Source organism: Chlorocebus sabaeus, chromosome 14, assembly GCF_047675955.1.
Source record: "Chlorocebus sabaeus isolate Y175 chromosome 14, mChlSab1.0.hap1, whole genome shotgun sequence".
In the NCBI taxonomy this organism is placed as follows: domain Eukaryota; kingdom Metazoa; phylum Chordata; class Mammalia; order Primates; family Cercopithecidae; genus Chlorocebus; species Chlorocebus sabaeus.
Window position 1 is genome coordinate 25,068,845 of NC_132917.1, and position 22,238 is coordinate 25,091,082.

At 44.8% G+C, this 22,238-nt stretch overlaps 1 protein-coding gene across 21 annotated transcripts in view; it reads right to left on the minus strand.

Annotated features, from left to right (window-relative positions):
• The window catches only part of DTNB (dystrobrevin beta), a 300,375-nt gene that overhangs the window by 18,927 nt on the left and 259,210 nt on the right, over positions 1 to 22,238 (minus strand). For 13 of the 21 annotated variants that reach the window (XM_073022855.1, XM_073022853.1, XM_073022854.1 and 10 more), the window contains one exon: positions 20,667 to 20,687. The exons of 7 other annotated variants lie outside the window; for them this stretch is intronic. In XM_073022855.1, coding sequence (XP_072878956.1) covers positions 20,667 to 20,687 — 21 coding nt within the window. Of the gene's footprint in view, positions 1 to 11,345; positions 13,562 to 20,666; positions 20,688 to 22,238 lie in introns of those variants that run through there. One more of the 21 variants, XM_073022850.1, reaches the window with a different exon arrangement.

Below are 22,238 nucleotides of genomic sequence, written 5' to 3' on the forward strand. Positions count from 1 at the left end.
AAGCTATGAGAATGCAAAGGCGTACGAATGATACACTGGTCTGCAATCCCAGCACTTTGGGAGGCCAAGATGCATGGATCACTTGAGGACAGGAGTTCGAGACCAGCCTGGCCAACATGGTGAACCCTCATCTCTACTAAAAATACAAAAATTAGCCAGATGTGGTGGTTCATGTCTGTAATCCCAGCTATTTGCGAGGCTGAGGCAGGAGAATCACTTGAACCCAGGAGGTGGAGGTTGCAGGGAGCTGAGATTGTGTCACTGCACTCCAGTCTACGTGACAAAGCAAGACCCTGTCTCAGGAAAAAAAAAAAAAAAAAAAAGAATGATACACTGGACTTTTGGGACTTGAGGGAAAGGGTGGGAGGGGGGTGAGGGATAAAAGACTACACACTGGGTACAGTATACACTGCTTGGGTGATGAGTGTACCCAAATCTCAGAAATCACTAGAGAACTTATCCATGTAACCAAACCCCGCCCCTGTGTTCCCCCAAAACCTACTGAAATTTAAAAAAAGGAACTTAAAAAAAAAAAAAAGACTGGTGCTAGGGATAGCTCTTGTGACCATTCTGCAGTATCGTTAATGTTCTTTTTTCCTAACATTAAAACCTCAATCTGAGCACTGTTTTGTCTCCCCCACTACTTTTCCTATGACCACCTTCCAATCCTTCACCGTCATGTATTTGTAGACTGCAATTCTAGGAAAATCTCAACAATTTCTGAATTGAATATAAGTTAAAAGGGATAAATTTGTCTTGAGATTTTAGATAACTTAATTTCTTTAAGCCATCTATGGAATAAAGATCAAATGTCACCCCCCCACCCCCTCCCCACCCCCACGAAGTAAAACAGTACAGCTGCTTTGGACAGACTGGCAGCAATTCCATTCATAGATATATAGCCATGAGACATGAAAACATGTCCACACAAAAATCTGAACCCAAACGTTCACAGCAGCGTTATTCGACACAGCCAAAAGGTCAAAACCACTCAAATGTCCATTAATTCGGGAGGCCAAGGGAGAAGAATTGCTTGAATCTGGGAGGCAGAGGTTGCAGTGAGCTGAGATTACGCCACTGCACTCCAGCCTGGGTGACAGAAAGAGACTCCACTCCATCTCAAAAAAAAAAAAAAAAAAGAAAACATTATGCTACATGCAAGAAGCCAGTCACAGAAGACCACATATTGTATGATTCTATTTATATAAAATGTCCAGAATAGGCAAATCTCAGGGCACAGGAAGCGGGATAAGAATCTCTGAGGGCTGGTTTCAGAGTTTGCCTGGAAAAGCCTAGATTAAGTGACCAGTTCAGACAGAGTGGGAACTCAAGATAGAAATTAAATCCACTTAAAGAAAAAGAATGGGCCGGGCCCAGTGGCTCATGCCTGTAATCCCAGCACTTTGGAAGGCCAATGTGGGTGCATCACCTGAGGTCAGGAGTTCAAGACCAGCCTGGCCAACATGGCGAAACCCTGTCTCTACTAAAAATACAAAAATTAGCTGGGCGTGGTGGCGCATGCCTGTGATCCCAGCTACTCGGGAGGCTGATGCAGGAGAATCACTTGAACCCAGGAGGTGGAGTTTGCAGTGAGCCGAAATGCTGCTGCTGCCCTCTAGCCTGGGTAACAGAGTGAGACTCTATCTCAAAAAAAAAAAAAAAAAAAGCATGACCTCTGAAATGCTAACACACTTCACTGTAAGACAGACGGCCAAGCCAGCATTAAACATATGGCAAGGACTCAGGAATCTCCCTCTGTATGATCTGGGCCTGGCGCCATGGCCTGGGGACCGCACTTCAGAGTCACAGGACCCAGGTTAACATCCAGGCTGCTTCGTAACAGAATGACACTGAACCTTTGCAAATACTTTGACATTGAAATGATGATGGGGGATGAGACAAGAGGGGTAGGCAGGGTAGCCAGCCACATGTGCCTAAAGCTCTAGCATCTGGAAGTGAAACCTCCTGCCCACCATCAGCCTGGAAATAATCAGACCCTCTTCCTGGGATCATCACCCAGGACATGCCTTCTGAGGAAGATAAAAACCAGATTCTAGAAGTTGTGTTTGTCCAGAGCAGTTGAAAGAGAAAAGCTATGACTTCTGGGCAGGTGTTATTTCTCCATGGGTCTTATGCCCCAGCCCTTGGCATTAGGATCATACTAGATGAAAATGAAGCCAGGAAAGAGCTGTCAGGGCCCTCCGTGAATTCTGGTTTGGGTAGGGTAATACCAGTTTGCAATCCTGGGTGGGTCAGAAGCAGAAGTGATAGCCCACCAGTATGCACCAGCTTTTGCCAGGCCTGAGGCTGAGGGTTCAGGAAGCCTGGAGACCGGAGCTGATCCTGGATGAGGTATACATCATGCAAGGGATGTCAACCAACTCTGTCCTTCGTCGTTTTGACAAAAAAGCAAAAGTGTGGGCCTGTCCACACTTGACTGTTGATGGGACCGTGCTCTCTCTTGCCATTCTCTCTGCTGGGAGTGCTACTCTCCCCCATGCTGTCTGACTGGCTCCTGCTGGTCCCCTGGGCATCAATCTCACTGCCATTTCCTCTGGGATGAGACAATGTCTTTCTGAGATGCTCCCACGGAACCTTGTGTGTCTCCATCACAGCACTATCTCGCTTCTTAAATTCCATCCTCTGAATCCCTGTGCTTAGCACTGGTAAATTCTTAATAAACACTTGTTAAATGACAATGAAGGGCATCACATTTTTGGCCCTTTTTCTTCTGTCATGAAAAGTGGAAAAGAACAGGAAAAGGGCTAGAGCAGGTAGTAATCTCCAGGGAGTAATACATCTATCAGTCGTCAGTGAATCTTTTTTGAGACGGAGTCTCACTCTGTCACCAGGCTGGAGTGTGGTGGCATGATCTTGGCTCACTGCAACCTCCACCTCCCAGGTTCAGATGATTCTACTACCTCAGTCTCTTGAGTAGCTGGGACTACAGGCGTGTGCCACCACGCCCAGCTAATTTTTATATTTTTAGTAGAGATGGGGTTTCACCATGTTGGCCAGTATGGTCTCAATCTCTTGGCCTCATGATCTACCCGCCTTGGCCTCTCAAAGTGCTGAGATTACAGGTGTGAGCCACTGAGCCTGACTTTTTTTTTTTTTTTTTTTTTGAGACAGGATCTTGCTCTGTCTCCCACACTGGAGTGCAGTGGTGTGATCTCGGCTCACTGCAACCGCCGTCTCCTGGGTTCAAGCAATTCTCGTGCCTCAGCCTCCTGAGTAGCTGGGATTACAGACGTAAACCACCACATCTGGCTAATTTTTTGTATTTTTAGTAGAGACAGAGTTTTGCCATGTTGGCCAGGCTAGTCTTGAACTCCTGTCCTCATGTGATCTGCCCACCTCAGCCTCCCAAAGTGCTGGGATTACAGGAGTGCTGGGCCCAGCTAACCAGTGAGTCTTTATGTGAGATACTTTAACTAGATAAGCAAATGCGGTCACCAGACCTCTAAGATGGCCCCAAGTGACCCTCCCCTGCATTCATATCCGGGTGTAGTCTCCTCCCCTTCGATGTGGGCGGGGCCTACTGACTCGCTGCTAATGAATCAGACAAGTGGGATATCACTTCCAAGGAGAGGTTATAGAAGACTCTGACTCTCTTCCTTGCTCTCACTCTCTCCTGCTTCCTTGTCCTGGTGAAGGCAGTTGCCATTCTGTGAGCTGCCCTGGGAATGGGCCCTGTGGCAGGACCGATGGTGGCTTTCAGCCATCAGCCAGCACCAAACTGAGGCCCTGAGTCCAAGGAACCATGAGGATCTGAGTCCTGTCAAGAGCCACATGCTGCTGGGCCTTGAGGTGACAACGCCTTGATGGCAGCCTTGTGCGAGACACTGAACTGAGGGTCCGGGAAGACGGCAGCTGGGTTGCTGTGAGGTAATCCATACTTGTTATTTATTAGTAAACACGTGTTCTCCCAAGCAGCTACGTTTTGGGGTACGTTGTTGTATAGCAACAGCTAACTCATATGCTAAGGTTAAATTTTAAAAATACATTATTAGATCAATCCCATATGATGACATCTGATGAACAGAGAGCGGGTGGATGAATTCTGACATATGTGAGACCAGAACCAGAGGCCCTCAGAGGAACAAGCCAAAGAGCCCAGGAAAGAGGCCTCCAGATGAGACGGGAGGCAGGGATATACAATCGAGAAAAAAACTTCTCTGATTTGGGAATGTGCAGAGGGCCCTGAGTACATCAGCCTGTTCTGACACCAGAAGATTCACCTCTTCACTTTGTCAATCACGACCGGGGCCTAGAGGCATTTCTCAGCTGCAAACTCATTGACCCTGAAGAACAGGGAAAGCTGCAGGCTCTCTGGCTCTTACCACATCCCAGGTGGGCACTGAGGAGGCAGCGTGCTTCAGTGAAAAGGGCACAGAGTGAGATTTTGGGAGATTTGGGCTCTTCTTTTGATTCTGTAGCACATGCATTTTAAGTTTTCTGGGGCTCAGTCTTATTTGTAAACTGAGGGAACTCAACTGGATAAAAACTGTATTTTTCAGATATAAAATTCTGTGACCTCTGATCTTCGCTAAGTTAACCTCATCTCAGACATGGCAAGAACCAACACTCTGCTTCAGTTCTGACCATTCTGGCCGTGAGGAATGCTCTTCTGGGGTCCCAGCAGCATCTTGGTCACGTCATGGCATATTCTGCTTTTAATTTTCCTTTCTCACGAGTGGAGTCAGTACCCATAGCTGCTGGCCACTGAGGCCTTGTGCAGATGATGCTGATGAGGAGGTGTAGGGAGAAGGCTACTCTGTAGAAGATGGAACTATCTCAGGAACGAGTTTGAAATAAGGTCCTTCTAACTAAATAAGCACAAACTAGAGTGTGTGGCGCACATGCAGTCTGAGAAGCCTTCTGTGCACAGCAACATTCCTGACGTGCTGACAATCACCTCTGAATCTGGCTGGAGTTTGTTCATTCTGTTTACTTGATAGGCACAGGCCAGACAGAACACACTAAAAATCAAGATGGAGCACCGCACTGTGCAAATGCACCTCGTCTCAAAAGCACAGATGGGCTTTATGTTCAGAGAGGCAGGCTCTTCTCCATGGAGACTGCTGAACACTCGCTCAGTGTGAACCAGTCTAGAATACGTGGCACAGTGGGAGACTTGGGGGGGGGGGCATCACAGTTGGCACCCTGAGATTACAGGAAACCTGAGAAACACCTAGAAATCTGCAAAGGTAGAGGAACTAGTCAGGTGGCTTGAAGGATGGGGATGTGCTGTCCAATGATGGGAACAAAAGACTCTTGTGCCTTTGGGTTTCAGCTGCCAGGAGAGGGCAATTCACCTGGAGAAGCAAGGGAAGCTCTGCAATGTGCTACTCAGTGTTTTAAGGTTTCCTGATACAAGGACAGTGGAATCTTGTTGTAGTACAAGCTGTAACAAAGGCTTGAGTCCAGTACAGGCCAATCATGTGTCTAACCAATAACTAAACACAATAAATGCCCTGTGACTCAGGTTCTCTCAATAAAGAGGTCCCTTGTATAACAGTTGGAAACAATTCTGTTGCAAATGTACAGCCAGTGAAACATTACAATCTGATAAGCTCTCTAGACTGCTGGCTCTTCATTTTCAAATCAGCAAAGACCCTGAGAACCCGAGAAAGCTCTGCGTCATGTTCCAAGAAAAGTGTTCAGAAATTACAAATGCAGAGGGTTCATGACCCCAGCAAACTAGCTTGTTTTAGTCCAACATTCATTTTTCCTTTCAGGAGGCTGAGGTCAAGAGCGGTAACAAGGTCACCACAAAATCAGTAGATAGGCTAGGACTGGTCCCTGGGTCTGCTAATTGCCTCAAACTGCTAGGAGAAAAGTAAGCATATTAGGATCACAGCACAATGTTTCTGACACTAAAAGGAACACGGATCAGTCAAGACTTCTGAAAACTGACCCTAACCATGATTTTCCAGGGGATAGTCAATTTCATTCCCAGCAAGGAAATGTGAGAAAGGAGAATACAGGGATTATGAAAATCTCTTATCTATAAAACCAATCTCATACTGGAGACAAAACAGGTACAGAAAATGCCAGAGAAGGTGCCCTGAGGACACGGGGATCCTTCACCAGCTCTGCATCTGAGCACAGAGGCAGGGACTCACATGCTGTGGCAGAGAGAACTGGCCAGGAGACCAGCTGCACAGAGAGAAAGGCGCTGTCTTTAGTAGGAAAATGATACTGCACTGTTCTTGGCCATGCTTGGGTGGCCCCAGCAGGATGCCTGGCACATAGTAGGGGCTCCAAAAATAGGACTTCCCTTCTTTCTTTTTCCTCATGGAACAGGGAAGAATTTTTAATCCTCCTGGTACACATTATAGTCAGGTAAACAAGGCCAGAGAGCCTTGTGGCAAAAAGCCTGACTTTAAGAGTTAATGCCCTCTGCAGAGCATTCATAACGGCATCCCCCTCCACACGCACACGCAACTAAAACTTGGAGCTAAGCTGTTATCATGGTAACAGAATGGAAGACACTTTAGTCTCCATTTCTATCTCCCTGACTCATGGACACCTGCCAGGTAGCAGATGGCCTGTGTGGACAATTACCTTCATTTTGCTGCAGTGTATTTAAATTAAACAAAGTGGCCTCTTTGCTGCCGATTTTCAGAGGCCCTCTCAGAGAAACAAAAAACAATGATGGGAGAGAGTTGCTGCAAGTCTGAAATTTAGGCAACCGTGAATGTATAGAGAACTGGGATATGTAGAGAATAGCCTTTGTACATTTTTTTTTCTTCAAGAAAAAGTTAAAAACCCCACATAAGTATTTTGAGCTGGTGCTGGTGAAGACTGTGTTAGGAAGATGCAGATGTCTCATCAAAGCAGAAGTGAAATGAGGGAGAGGTGATGGGGCTATCTAATGCTGCACTGTCTGTCCTGCTGTGAGAGTTGGAAATAATTGCCTCACATGACAAGAGTTAAGACTATCGGGAGTTAGGACTGGCAATGGAAGCGCTCAGAGAATGGAGAATGAGGGTGAAGGAGAGACGCAACCAAATGGCCATGAGCAAAGAAGCAGGGAGTGAATGTGCCTGAACACCTTCCCTGCTTAGCAGAGGCGCCCACCTGCAAGTTTAAGTGCTGTGGAGCCTTTTATTTATTTTTATTTTCTATTTTTTTCAACAGCCCTGGTCAGCATGGGAGTGGAGTCTTTTAAAGATGAACTTGGCTTCTAGACACTGGAGAGAGGGGCTAAAGAGTTCTGTAAAGTCTCTCTTACCACCGTTAACACATTTACCTATCATGTGTCTGTTGGAAGGATGAGGCCACCAGAAAGTCTGCCATGGGGTCCCTCTGCAGAGGGGTGACACCTGTTTATTCCCACATCATGTCAGGAACCTCAGGGCTCAGGCATAACCTGTCGCTCACTATGATGGCTGGTGAGGCAAGCTGCGAGAAGACAGGAAGCAGCTATTCTAGGACTGCTGGATGATTTGTGATCACGGTGTTGCCACCGGCAGAAGGTTACGGTTCTCAATCTTCATGATTCTGTCCCTATTCAAGTTACACTAAATTATATAGAAGACAAAGCTTATGCTAAGAATTAAGGAGTGAGGGCAAGGTGTACAATTATCTTTCTTAGTAGAAGGAAGAAGGTGTATTAAATTTCTGGGACAAAGAACAACCTATTAAAACTCAAGATAAACCTTTAGATAAAAAGAAAGTTGGAATGTAAACTTTTAGATCGAGAAACTCATAAATTCCAAGCCTAGAATTACCTCCTTTCTGTTTCTCCCAGTTTGCCTAGCCCTATTTGAAAATGGTATCCCACTAGTCTTTTTTTTTTTTTTCTTTTCAAGACAGAGTCTCACACTGTCACCCAGGCTGCAGTGCAGTGGCGTGATCTCGGCTCACTGCAACCTCCGCCTCCTGGGTTCAAGCAATTCTTGTGCCTCAGCCTCCTGAATAACTGGGATTATGGGCGCCCGCCACTACACCCAGCCAATTTTTGTATTTTTAGTAGAGATGGGGTTTCGCCATGTTGGCAAGGGTGGTCTCGAACTCCTGACCTCAAGTGATCCACCTGCCTTGGCCTCCTAAAGTGTTGGGATTACAGGGGTGAGCCACTGCGCCTGACCTGAATCCCACTAGTCTTCACTGCAAGATTTCAAAGCCAGTTCTCTTCAAAATGATGAGAGACCTCACCAATCAAGAGAAAAATACCTATACAATGAATGCCAAACACTCAGATTGCATACTAGAAACAAAAACTAGGCTAGGCTAGGTTCTCAGGAGGATGCGGTCCTTATTCAGACAGCTAAATCTATTAGCAGGAAGGCAGCTGGGACCTATCAGTGGGTTTTAAAATTCAATGAGCTTAATGTAAATGTTACTTATAGGTAAGCCAAACTTGTGTGGTGAGGTACGGCACCTTTATTCAACAAGGACACGCTGCACTTTGTTAAGTTCCTATTATATATAATATAGTGGTTAGAGTCCAGGCTTCGCAATTGGATAAACCTAGTTTTTGTTTTTGTTTTTCTTTTTGAGATGGGGTCTTGCTATGTTGCCCAGGTTGGTCTTAAACTCCTGGCCTCAAGTGATCCTCCCACCTCAGCCTCCCTCATAGCTGGGATTACAGGCGTGTGTGCTGCTGTGCCCAGCCTCGATGAACCTAGTTTAGATTCCGGCTGCCATTTACTAGCTGTGTGATCTTGAGCAATTACCTAACCTGTCTGCACCTACGGTTCTTCATATGTACAGTGGGAATAACAATATCTACCCTCTCAGGTTGGTGAGGATGAACATGAAACACTCCACACACTTGGTCCATAGAGTGATACCTGTTATTCTTCTACTTTGAAAGGTACTAGGGGTAGGGGGCTATGCAGCTGAGGCAATGTCTCCACTCTCAGCAGACCTATCCCGAGGGAGTCAGGTACGTATGCAACCAGCACACCAAACAGGATGAAATAGGGGCCACAGCAGAGGAACAGAGGAAAAGCAGCCTGGCCTGATGTTATGGAACAGGGTTAAGTTTGGTAGAAGAGGTGGCAGCTGAGAGTATCTCGAGGGGTACAACTTCAATGGGCAGAAGAGGCTTGGAAAGGGCAAACCAGGCAGGGGACAGTAAATGACCGAGGGTACTGGGCTGGAGAGATGAGGCTGGAGTGTGAGGAACAGGGAAGACCTGTAGCAGGAGAGGAGAAGTAAAGGAGAAGTGGCGACGGTGAGCAGCCAGAGCTGTAAATGAGCAGCTTATTTAACAGACAACAGATAATGGCTAGGCACGGTGCGTCACACCTGTAATCCCAACACTTTGGGGGGCTGAGGTGGGTGGATCACCTGAGGTCAGGAGTTCAAGACCAGCCTGGCCAGCATGGTGAAAGCCCATCTTTACTAAAAATACAAAAATTAGCCAGGCATGGTGGCACATGACTGTAATCCCAGCTACTTGGGAGGCTGAGGTAGGAGAACTGCTAGAACCCAGGAGGCAGAGGTTGCATGCAGTGAGTCGAGATCGTGCCACTGCACTCCAGCCTGGGTGACAAGAGTGAAACTCTCCCAAAAACTAAAAAATAATAGGCCACAGATAGGAAAACTATACAACCCGTGGAAAATCCAACTTGCCACCATTATTTTTTTTTTTATTTGTTATTTTTTGACACAGAGTTTTGCTCTGTCTGGAGTGCACTCAGGCTGGAGTGCAGTGGCAAGATCGTGGCTCACGACAGCCTCAACCTCCTGGGCTCAAGTGATCCTCCCAACTCAGCCTCCCGAGTAGGTGACACCATGCCTGGCTAATTACTGTATTTTTGGAGAGATGAAATTTTGCCATGTTGCCCAGGCTGATTTCAAATGCCTGGGCTCAAGTGATCCATCTGCTTTGGCTTCTCAAAGTGGTGGGATTACAGGCATGAGCTACCATGCTTGGCCCAACTAACCACCATTCAAAATAAAATGTTCTGGCTTGGGTGCAGTGGCTCACACCTATAATCCCGGCACTTTGGGAGGCTAAGGCAGGCAGATCACTTGAGGTCAGGAGTTCAAGACCAGCCTGACCAACACAGTGAAACCCCAACTCTACTAAAAATACAAAAATTAGCTAGGTGCGGCTGTGGGCGCCTGTAATCCCAGTTACTCAGGAGGCTGAGGCAAGAGAATCACTTGAACTGGAAAGCGGAGGTTGCAGAGAGCCGAGATTGCATCACTGCACTCCAGCCTGGGCAACAGAGGAAGATACCATCTCAAATAAATAAATAAATAAATAAAATGTTCTACTTTTTTTCACCACCAGTTCTGCTTTTTGTTTTGTTGTTGTTGGTTTTTTTTTTAAACAGACCATGAGCTAAGAATGATTTTTACATTTTTTAATGGTTACATTTTAAATGGTTATATAGTACCTACATAATATCTAGTTTGGCCTGGAAAGCCTGAAATATTTACTATCTAATCTTTTAAGAAAATGCCTGCTGACTCCTGCTACAGGCAAAGGCAAGAGAAGCCGGTGAAGGTTTCTAAGGAGGGGAGGGATGTGGCCAGTCTAGTCTGTGCTCAGGAATCGAGCTCTGGGCAATGGCAGGGAGGAACTGAGAAACAAGAGACTGGAGACAGGGTTCTATCAATAAAGAGGCTTTTCCAAAACTAGTTGACAGATAATGGAGGCTGGAATGAGGTACAGGAATAGAAAGAGGGAGAGCAACTTTTGGGAGAAAAAATGGACTAGAAGTTGGCAACTGAGAGGGAAGAGCAGGAGGCTGGCGATGGCTGGCAGGGATACGGCGGTGCTGATAACAGCATCAACAGAAGCAGGAAATATGTGCAGAAGAGGGATCTGTAGGGTCCCACCCTTCCCATAGCCAAACTTCAGAATAAGGGGTTCTGAGAATGCCAGGGAGGCTCATACTGGTATCACAGAGAAAGGTTCTCTGGACTCAGAGCAGGGCTTCCAATTAACAAGGGGGCAATTTTACTTGATAGGGGCCTGAGAGTAGAGGCTACTACTGGCGCTTAGTGGGTAAAGTTAAGGATGCTGCTAAACATCCTTAACAGCCTGACCAACATGGAGAAACCCTGTCTCTACTAAAAATACAAAAAAAAAAAATTAGCCAGGTGTGGTGGAGCATGTCTGTAATTCCAGCTGCTTGGGAGACTGAGGCAGGAGAATCGGTTGAACACGGGAGGCAGAGGTTGTGGTGAGCCGACATGGTGCCATTGTACTCCAGGCTGGGCAACAGGAGTGAAACTTTGTGTCAAAAAAAAAAAAAAAAAAAAAAAAAGAGTTCAAGACTTCAAGACTAGCTTGGCCAACATTGGCCAACATAATGAAATCCCATCTCTACCAAAAAAAACATATATGTTTTTCTACAACACATATGACAACTACTTGCAAAAACAGAGTTATCTGGCCCCAAATGTCACTAGTGCTGAGAACGAGAAGGATGGCTGAAGGTGACTTAGTCATGAGGTCCTACAGAGAATGGTCTGCCCAGGGCTATTTTCCTGGGTGGTGAGCTGCTGTGGAAAGAAGGGCAGGCAGCCAGCAGCCTCAGGTTAGTTAGACCTTTAAGGGACCCAAGAATAGACTGCCATATCTTCTGCACATTGGGATATCCTGGGGTGGCTACAGATCTGAGAGTCTCCTAGAATCTCTCGTGATTTTCTGAGGTCTGAGCAGGTTAAAAATTGGAGTTGAAATTTGCACTATGAAAGCAATTAACAGAGAATTGTATATACACTTAAATTAATAATACATAATAATAAAATAACTGAAGGGTTTATGGTTAGCCATCTGTGCAGAGCAGTGGTGAGCTGGCATGGATCCTTACTATAATAAAAGTACCACTTCAGCAAATGACATGACATTTCTCAAAAGAAGATATACAAATGGCCAACGAACATATGAAAAAATGCTCAACATCACTAACCTGAGGGAAATGCAAATCAAAACCCCAATGAGATTACTACCTTACTCCTGCAAGAATGGTCATTATTGAAATGTCCAAAAACAGTGTATGTTGGCATGGATGTGGTGAAAAGGGGATGCTCATACACTGCTGGTGGGAATGTAAATTAGCACAACTACTATGGAAAACAGGATGGAGATTTTTTGAGGAACTAAAAGTAGACCTACCATTTGATCCAGAAATCCCACTACTGGGTATCTACCCAAAGGAAAAGAAGTCATTATATGAAAAAGACACATGCACACATATGTTTATTGCAGCCCAATTTACAATTGCAAAGATACAGAACCAACCTAAGGGCCCATCGACCAATGAGTGGATAAAGAAAACGTGGTATATAAACACCATGGAATACTACTCAGCCATAAAAAGTAATGGAATATCTTTTGCAGCAACCTGAATGGACCTGGAGGCTACAGTTCTAAGTGCGGTAGCTCAGGAATGGAAAACCAGATGCTGTATGCTCTCACTTATAAGTGGGAGCTAAGCTATGAGTATGCAAAAACACAGAGTGATATAATGGACTATGGAGACTCAGAAGGGAGAGGTTGGGAGCGCGGTGAAGGATAAAAAACTATGTATTGGGTGCAATGTACACTAGTTGGGTGACGGGTGCACCAAAATCTCAGAATTCACCACTAAATAACTAATCCATGTAACCAAAAACCACTTGTACCCCCAAAGCTATTGAAATTAAAAAAAAAATTAACAAGGTACCACTTGGCCGGGCACAGTAGCAATACTTTGGGAGGCTGAGGCAGGTGGATCACTTAAAGTCAAGAGTTTGAGACCGGCCGGGCGCAGTGGCTCACACCTGCAATCCCAGCACTTTGGGAGGCAGAGGCGGGCAGATTACCTGAGGTCAGAAGTTCAAGACCAGTTTGACCAACATGGAGAAACCCTGTCTCTACTAAAAATACAAAAAAATTATCCGGGTGTGGTGGTGCATGCCTATAATTCCAGCTACTTGGGAGGCTGAGGCAGGAGAATCACTTGAACCTGGGAGATGGAGGCTGCAGTGAGCGGAGATCATGCCACTGCACTCCAGCCTGGGCAACAAGAGCGAGACTCTGCCTCAAAAAAACAAACAAACAAACAAAAAAAACAGTACCACTTCAGCTACAGTTAACTGCATTGCCTGTAATTTTATAAAACAGCTTTCTACTTTTCTTTTTTTAAACATCAGGGCATCTATATTGCAGCTCCAAATGCATACTGCCAAACTATGATTAAGAGTAAATGGAGAAAAGTGTAAAGAGTCTACGGTACTTGTTATAGCATGCATCTTTTAGCTGAAACTAAGCAGACGTTCTTTTCCGTAAAGGACGCTTCAAACCTTAGCATTACCATTACTATGGAACATCAGAACCAACCTGAGGGTCAGCTATAAAACCTGTTACCCTAGAGACTGGTACAGCTTCATGATTTGATGAAATGCCTCCAGATGCTCTCAGAGTGAAGGGTTATGGAGACAATCCCATGCTGAGAGAAGAGGCTGGGGTGAGGCACAGCAGAGAGGAAGAATGCCAGAGAAACCTGTCCTGCTGGAGACATGGCCAAGAATCACGCAGGTGAGCCACAGGAGAAGGGCATCAGGGATGCAGCTGATGTTTTCTTAGGATACTTTCTTGTATCTGGAAAAGTGGCAGGTGGGAGGCTGGTATGAATAAACCCTGGGGAAGAAGTTATTGAAAGAAAACCCAGACAATGAAGTAAGGGCCACAGGATTTCAGAGTCAGGAAAGGAGAATTCAGTGAAATAAACCCAACCGGATTTCATTCATTCATTCATTCATTCATTCATTCATTCATTCATTCATTCATTCCTCTATAGGCCAGGACCCAAAAAGATCTCTGGAGACTCTTTTAGGTTTATAGCCTTTCTCCAGAATACCAATTGGTACAATGATGAAAGGATCCAAGAATTGTGGAGCTGAAAGTTTACTGACGACGAAAATGAGGTTTGTAAAGGTTACGTGCTTGTTTAGACGAAAAAGAAATGGGATTTAGCCAACAAGACTCGATTAGTGGGAAGGGCAGTCCATTCACGTGTAATTCACAGATTTAAGATTTACATCTCCGTTCAGTGGGGTGACATTATTTGACAGGAGGTGGTGTTGAGGGGTTCGGACAGGACAAAGCCCACTTTTGAGAGCTGAGTGCATTTTACTACTCTACTGAACATTTTCTTTCCCAAGTTGCTGGTAACTTCCTTATTGTCAGATTCACGGGCTTTCTTGTCTTACTGTCTTACTAAATTCCTCCTTCTTGCAATTATCTGGGCTTCCAAGAGACCCGACAGTCCTTCTCCTGCCTCCTCTTTCTTCTTTTTGTCTACTATGCGTTTTCCCTAAGGCTCACGTTTATGGTTTCAATCCTCATTTTGTGTTGAAGGGTTCCAGGTCTACATTGCTAGCCCTGTTTTCCCATTGAAATTTCAGTTGCACATGTCCAAATACCTAGCAGATCTTTTTGCTTGACTGCCTGGCTATAGGACATAATAGTATGTTCAAAATCAGATAAAAATCCCCTCCTAACCCAGATCATGTCTCCATTTTCACTTGTTCAGTAAATGACACCCTCATTTCCCCAGATTCTTCTTAGGCTCCAAGCCTACAAGTCATTTTTCTTCATCCTTTTCTGTTAATGCTTTGTTGAGATTCAGTCTGTGGTATTCTGGGGGAGGCAGTGTGTCCTAGGAATTCAATATTCTTCCAGTGGAAGAATTTCTCCAGTTGGCTGAGGAGATAATTTTCTTGGAGGCCCTGAAGGATGGTTTTCATATGCTGTGTGCATTCTGGTCAGGAGAGGAAAAGACAGAAATATAGTACAGGAGGGAAATTTAAGAAGTACGTAAGGAAATCTCTCAGCCTGACATTGATGAGAGTGATTAAAAATATTGGGGGGCTGTGGCATATACCCCAAAGCTACTTTTCCCTTGTATCCTCAGACTCTTGTTTGGTACTCAGGGAGTTTTGGGGGAGTGAAATACAAACACCCATCCCCCATCCCCACCATGCAAGACAGGATCATCCGGGAATGAGCCTTCTGGCTACACAAGACTAAGTTCCTGAACATAAACGGAACCAAAACCATTTTTGTTCATGTATGATGCTTTCCTAGAAAGATCTTGATGAAAAGAGGGGAAATGAGAACAAAAATAACTCCAGGAAGTCTGAATTATATGAGGTATTCAAAACTGATCAGGTCCCGAGACACACAGGTATGGGGCTTCAGACACGCCACCTGCCAAGTCGGAGGGGTAATGGTTTAAAGGCATTTTGTTCCTGACTAGCTGCTTCACTCATTAGCTTCATGTTCCTGCAATCTGTGATAAAAAGAACAAAGTATACATAATCAATAGCTTATGTTATTATTTTTAAAAAACTTATCTGGCCTGTGACACAACCTCAGGAGATTCTGAGAACATGTGCCCTGCTTATGTTACTTTAATGTTAAGTTCTTGGTAAACAACTTAGGAACTGCCTTTTCATTTTTTTTTTTTTAAACTCACCATAACTGCTGCTAATCAGAATGTATATTTGAATCTTTGCTCCTGGGGGGCCATCCTCAAGCTTTGGGCTCAAATAAACTTATACTTAATCATAAAGAAAAACCATGGCTGGGTGCAGTGGCTCATGGCTGTAATCCCAGCACTTTGGGAGGCCGAGGCAGGCAGATCACCTGAGGTCAGGAGTTTGAGACCAGCCTGGCCAACATGGCGAAAACCCATCTCTACTAAAAATACAAAGATTAGCTGGGTGTGGTGGCGTGCACCTGTAGTCCCAGCTACTAGGTAGGCTGACGCAGAAGAATCACTTGAACCCAGGAGGCGGAGGTTGCAGTGAGTTGAGATCATGCCATTGTACTCCAGACTAGGCAACAAGAGCGAAACTCTGTCTCAAAAAAAAAAAAAAAAAAAAAGAAAAAAACAAAAGCCAAACCTATTTTTAATATTGTAGTGATATTTCCTCTTTTTGGAAAAAAAATAACAACAAACTGCCAGGTCCCTACGGTGAGTACAGGTGCCAAGGCCGATGGATGAATACACCCTGCCGACTCTCGCGAGGCCATGTGTGGGAGGGAGCTAACACTGGCAGACAGTCTATGCACCTATCCTGGGACTGCGACCAGGCTAAAGGTTTGTGGGAGAGTCCTATGTATAGCACAGCAATCCTCACTTACCAACAGACATCTGTATAGTTTGCCAACTTAGGAGGGCCACAGTGGTGCCTGAGGCCCAGGATACCACTGACCCGGCTTGTGTTTCTGCATTTAGGGTATCATGTCAACCATGAAATAACTTTCAGACCATTTGATGGTGGTATTTGAGTATGATTTCTCTTTTTATCCTCCAAAAGGCCAGGATCACTGCCTTGAACATATATAGTAAAACACTGCTAAACAAATAAATGAATGGCAATCCTTTGCCTTTCGGGAAGTAGACTCAGGCTTCTATTTCAGAGGATTAAGAGCCAGGGAGCCCAGAAGACTACAGAAGCATGTGAATCTGAATCGCTTCCCAGTGAGACTGTATCCAAAGGCTAAGACGGGAACGTGACCCATGAGGCATGCTGACATCAAGGGGTTCACCAACAATTTCTTTAATGGACAAAGAGGAGGTTTCTTTTTCTTGTCACGTAAGTTTGTTTTTTTGAAAGTACTTTCTCTTAAACTTACAAAGTTAATATTCACGAGGTTTATGTGAGCCCTTGTGGGTTGACCATTGCTAACTAAACATTGAGTGCCCTTCCTTTGAGGCATATTTGGTAGAGCTGTGATCAGAAATGGGGGCTTCCTGGAGCCAGGCCAAACCTGCTCTCTTTGGTACAGCTGTAGCTGGATATTTGTCTGGGTCTTGGAAATCAGACAGGACATGATGGCAAGATCCCACATGATAGCCAAACTCACTGAAGAAAAAGGAAAGGTCCCAAGAGTGGCAATGTTCTCTTAGCCAATTCCCCAATATTCCACTAATTACATTATTTTCAGAGTGCCAGGTATATTACCCTTTGGACCGCTGCCCCACTACCTAAGCTGGGCCAAGGCCACCCTGAAGGAGCTTCCTATCCTTACATAACTTTCACTGTCTAAAGTTACAGTCTTTAAGTCTGATGATCATTATATAAAATGTTCTATAAAATGTATATAAAGTTACAGTCTTTAGGCCAGATGATCATTATTAGATAATTAACTTCTAATAGGAGAGATCAGACAAATGTTGCAGGAAATACATCCTTCATGAATAAACAGAACCCATTTCCTTGGATAGCTCAGTGAATGTGGTGTTAGAGATCCAGCAGTGAAATTTTATGGTGTACTGAGTCACTAGGAAAAATGGAACCCTAAAATGTTCCTAGAGTGAACTTGTACATCTGAACTCTTTCCAGACTAGGACTGGGATATTGTTTGATCGAGACCGGAGTGGCCCATAGCTCAAGTGCACCAATGGTCATAAACACCATTGCCAGTAGGGACCTAATCAGTCTGTGGTGACCCTAGTGTCCCCTCTGTAACATGCTGATGAATCCTACAACCATATTTCTGACTGTAAGCACTGGACTTTTACTGAGAAATGTTCAAAATATTTTCAAATGATGCAAATAACTATAGATATGCTGCATTTTATAGATTATCTTTAAAAGATAGGGCGATTTTTGGCTGGGCGCGGTGGCTCAAGCCTGTAATCCCAGCACTTTGGGAGGCCGAGACGGGCGGATCACGAGGTCAGGAGATCGAGACCATCCTGGCTAACACGGTGAAACCCCGTCTCTACAAAAAAATACAAAAAACTAGCCGGGCGTGGTGGCGGCGCCTGTAGTCCCAGCTACTCGGGAGGCTGAGGCAGGAGAATGGTGTAAACCCGGGAGGCGGAGCTTACAGTGAGCTGAGATCCAGCCACTGCACTCCAGCCTGGGCGACAGAGCTAGACTCCGTCTCAAAAAAAAAAAAAAAGGTGATTTTTATGCTACGTATCAGTGTATTTTCTTTAGACAGAAATAACAATATTAATAATAATACTAATCAGCTTGGTTTTTTTTTTTCAGTAATATAAAATTTTTTCAGATTCCTTTTTAAAAAGTTATTTTTATTATTTGCTTTCTTGGGAAATCGGATTCCTTTTTTTTTTTTTGACACGGAGTCTCGCTCTGTCGCCCAGGCTGGAGTGCAGTGGCGTAATCTCAGCTCACTGCAACCTCCGCCTCCCAGGTTCACGCCATTCTCCTGCCTCAGCCTCCTGAGTAGTTGGGACTACAGGCGTACCACCACGTCCAGCTAATTTTTTCTATTTTTAGTAGAGACAGGGTTTCACCACATTAGCCACATGGTCTCGATCTCTTGACCTCATGATCCACCTGCCTCAGCCTCCCAAAGTGTTGGATTACAGGTGTCAGCCACCGCGCCCGGCTCAGATTCCTTTTTATAAAGGATATTTCTGAGCTATAATTTAGTCTCCTGAATGGATCTATCTGGGAGTGCCTTGAGCAAAATAACTGCTATAGGTACGTGAACTAGTTATGTCCCTTATAATTAATACAATTATTAATTCATACAGACTATAAGTCAAAATCTTATAAAATTGGTTAATACTGGTTATCATTCAGCAAATATTTATAGTGAAGACTAGCTTTAAATTGACCTGAGAACTAATATCACAGCAGTCGTAATTCCTGTTTCTTGGATTAAAAATTTTTAAAATGAAATGTCTACTGGAAGCTCTACTGCTACCACTAAGATCAATATCCACAATGCCTGCCCTCTTCTGAAAGAGTTTTCAGGTGAGGTGTAGGGTGTTTCCAGTCTGTGCTCACTTGGAGCAGGTGCACGCAGAGAGAGATCACGAGATGCTGTGCTAGTCTGGCAGACTGTTGGAAGTAGATTTGCAGCAAGTAGCTGCAGCTGCAAAGTGCATCTCTGGGGTATGGAGGGCTGAAGAGAAGGAGGGGACACTAGTGGTCAGCAACAACAGGTGAAGTGACACCCTGGATCACTAGGAAGGGAATACTTCATAACAAGGGGATGAGACTATCAGGAGCTGGAAGGATAAGTAGTCTCTTTTCTCTTCCTCCAACAGTCTCACTCATTCGTCTACTTGGGGGAGGTATTTCCAACATCTACTTCTCTGGGACTTCTGGACAAACTGGAGGATTAGACTTCCTAGCCCCCTTGAGGTGAAGTGTGGTCATGTGACTTGCTCTGGCCAATGAAATGGAGAGGAAGTGATGTGTGTCACTTCCTGGAAGCAGCATGTAATGGCTGGGCTTGATTTCCATCCTGTTCTGCTTTGCCCATGTAAATGCACCTACTGATGCAGAAGCGCCAAAGATGGAAGCAATAAACTCTGTGTGAATGAAGAAAAAAGAACCAAAACTAGCAAAAACCTAAACAAGTGCACTTTGGTTCCATGAAAGCCATCAGATTTCTGGGTTGTCGGCCACTCCTGATGCCACGCACCATCTTCTTTCTCCCTTTCTGACAGTCTGCCTCCTCCGTACCCTCTTCTCGCCTCCTCCCCTCACTACCTATCTCTTCTTTCCTTTCTCTTTACTCTATGGCCCCATTGCTCTCCTAGCTAGAAATTATAAGTATAATGTTTTATATTCCTAACCTAAAACATGTATACATTTGTGTTTTTTAAAAAAAACGGGTAGGCCGGGCGTGGTGGCTCATGCCTGTAATCCCAGCACTTTGGGAGGCCGAGGCGGGTGGATCATGAGGTCAGAAGTTCGAGACCAGCCTGGCCAATATGGTGAAACCCCGTCTCTACTAAAAATACAAACATTAGCTGGGTGTGGTGGTGCGCGCCTACAGTCCCAGCTACTCAGGAGGCTGAGGCGGGAGAATCACTTGAACCAGGGAGGCAGATGGTACAGTGAGCCGAGATCATGCCACTGCACTCTGGCCTGGGCGACGGAGCGAGGCTCTGTCTCAAAAAAAGGGCAAATTTTAAAAATTAAACGTTTTATATTTCTCTCCCGAAGGACAAAAAGCTCCAAGGTAAACAAAAACTCAGCTTCAGCTTAAAAAATGTATGCTTTGAAACCTTACTATGTTATATAAACATATGGTGCTAATATTGTAGATAAGTCTGCAATTGACTTTCTTGTGTGGGTCAGTGGCTATCAGGAAAAACAAAAACAAACATAAACCTCCCCCAAACACCATGCAGCAGCCACACAGCTCAGAAAAACCTGAGCTCCCTCTGGAGTAGGTTCTGAACAGGAAATCACTGCAAGTGGAGTCAGTGCCTCAGTGGTTGTCAGTAATTTTGTTAAGAAGGCTGGCACAGCCCCAGCATCCAGAAGCCTAGTCAAGACTGCACAACATCTATAGTTAGCAAAATAAGTTCTCATTTTCATGCACATTCATTCATGACATGAGGTCACCCCAGCACCCCGAAAGTTGTTTCAAGGAATTAAAATCACTCCAGACACAAAACAACAGAGAATGAAAGGCAGGAAAATGCAATGGTAGCCTGGCTAATCATGCATATTTCAATGCTCACAACAGATGGGTACTTACAAGCTCTGGTTTTAAGTAAGAACATGCTCTACCGGGTAAACATGCTTTGAACTTTTAGACCATTTTACAACACCATGGGGAGACCCACTGGGAGTTTTACACGTAAAACCCTCTTCAGAGATGATGTGCTGGGAGAAGAGGAGAAACATTTACATGAGTAAAGAAAGAACGTGCAACAAGAGCAAGAGTCCAGCGGGAAATTCTGAAGTTCACTTACTGCCTGCTTTTGCTCTTCCTCCTGGAGTGTTGAAGATGAAAAAAGAGGCAGAGGAAAAAAGGAGAGAAATTAATGCCCATCACCACAAACATTGGGAAGAAATGATAGAAAAATCAGACAAACCAGGCCAGGCCCATGGGTGCTGAGATCAAAGGCCCCATCCCCCACAGGAGCATCAGAGGACGAAGCAAGCAGCAGACCTCGGCCCGGCGAGTGATTCAATGCTAACTCCTAGAGCTAGAAGGAAAGAACCTTAGAAACCACCTTGCCAACATTCTTACTGTAGATGAAACAGGCCTAGAGGGCCTGACCTGCCTATAGTTCACATAGCTGTTTAGGGGAATCTGAAAGAGGAAGTACAACCATGACTTGAAATTCTAATAGTAATTCTATTTCATCATTCATGATATTCACATGTGTTTAGGTACATTTATCCAGGCAAGTGGTTTTCGATCCATGGAACACAGACCAGCGGCATCGGCATCACCTGGGAACTTGTCAGAGATGTAAACTTCGTGCCTCACCCTATCCCCACCAAACCGAAGCTCTAGGGGTGGGGCACGGCAATGCATTCAACTTTGTCTGATTCTGGTGCATACAAGTCTGAGACCCACTGCTCTCATCACTTCCCAACTAGCAGTCTGCCCACGACAGGTTCTTTTCTTATTTGGTCCCCTCTCCACACTAAACATGTTGGAACTGTACCCCCATCTACCTGCTTTCAGGCACAGTCTGTTTTTTTTTTTTTTTTTTTTTTTCAGTGAGTCCCATACATACCCACTTCCCCCAATAAACCAGAAACTGTTTGGAGACCCTGAAAGGTCATTCAAAAAAGAATTCTTGACCTCAGTTTTTCATTAATTCAATACAGGTTTATTTAGTACTTCTTATGCAGAAAGCACTGGAAACATAAAGAAATGGTCTCTGTCATCTAAATCAATCTATCTATCTATCATCTATCTATCTATCTATCTATCTATCTATCTATCTATCTAAGACAGAGTTTCACTCTTGTTGCCCAGGATGGAGTGCAATGGTGCGATATGGGTTCACTGCAACCTCCACCTCTGGGTTCAAACAATTCTCCTGACTCAGCCTCCTGAGTAGCTGGGATTACAGGCATGTGCCACCAAGCTCAGCTAATTTTTTATTTTTAGTAGAGATGGGGTTCACCAGGTTGGTCAGGCTGGTCTCGAACTCCTGACCTCAAGTGATCCCCCTACCTTGACCTCCCAAAGTGTTGGGATTACAGGTGTGAGCCACCGCACCTGGCCGGTCTCTGTCTTTTAGAACCGTATGGTGATGGAACATAGAGCAGGCACTTGCTGGCTATCAGCTGACTGCCCAAATGAACGCACTATCAGACACTGTAGGAAAAAGGATAAAGAGAATACTTTCAAGTTTCTCTTTCTTCAGTTCTTTGCTACTCATCTACTCTGTCTTTTAATGGGTCTCTTCCACTTCCTCTTTCTGTGCCTCACCATGGGTCACTGTGGTCAGGGAGCCTCAGCTCTTTGGCCTAGTAAATTAAAAGCTGTGCAATGGCTCTATTTAAATTGGGCCAATTCATGC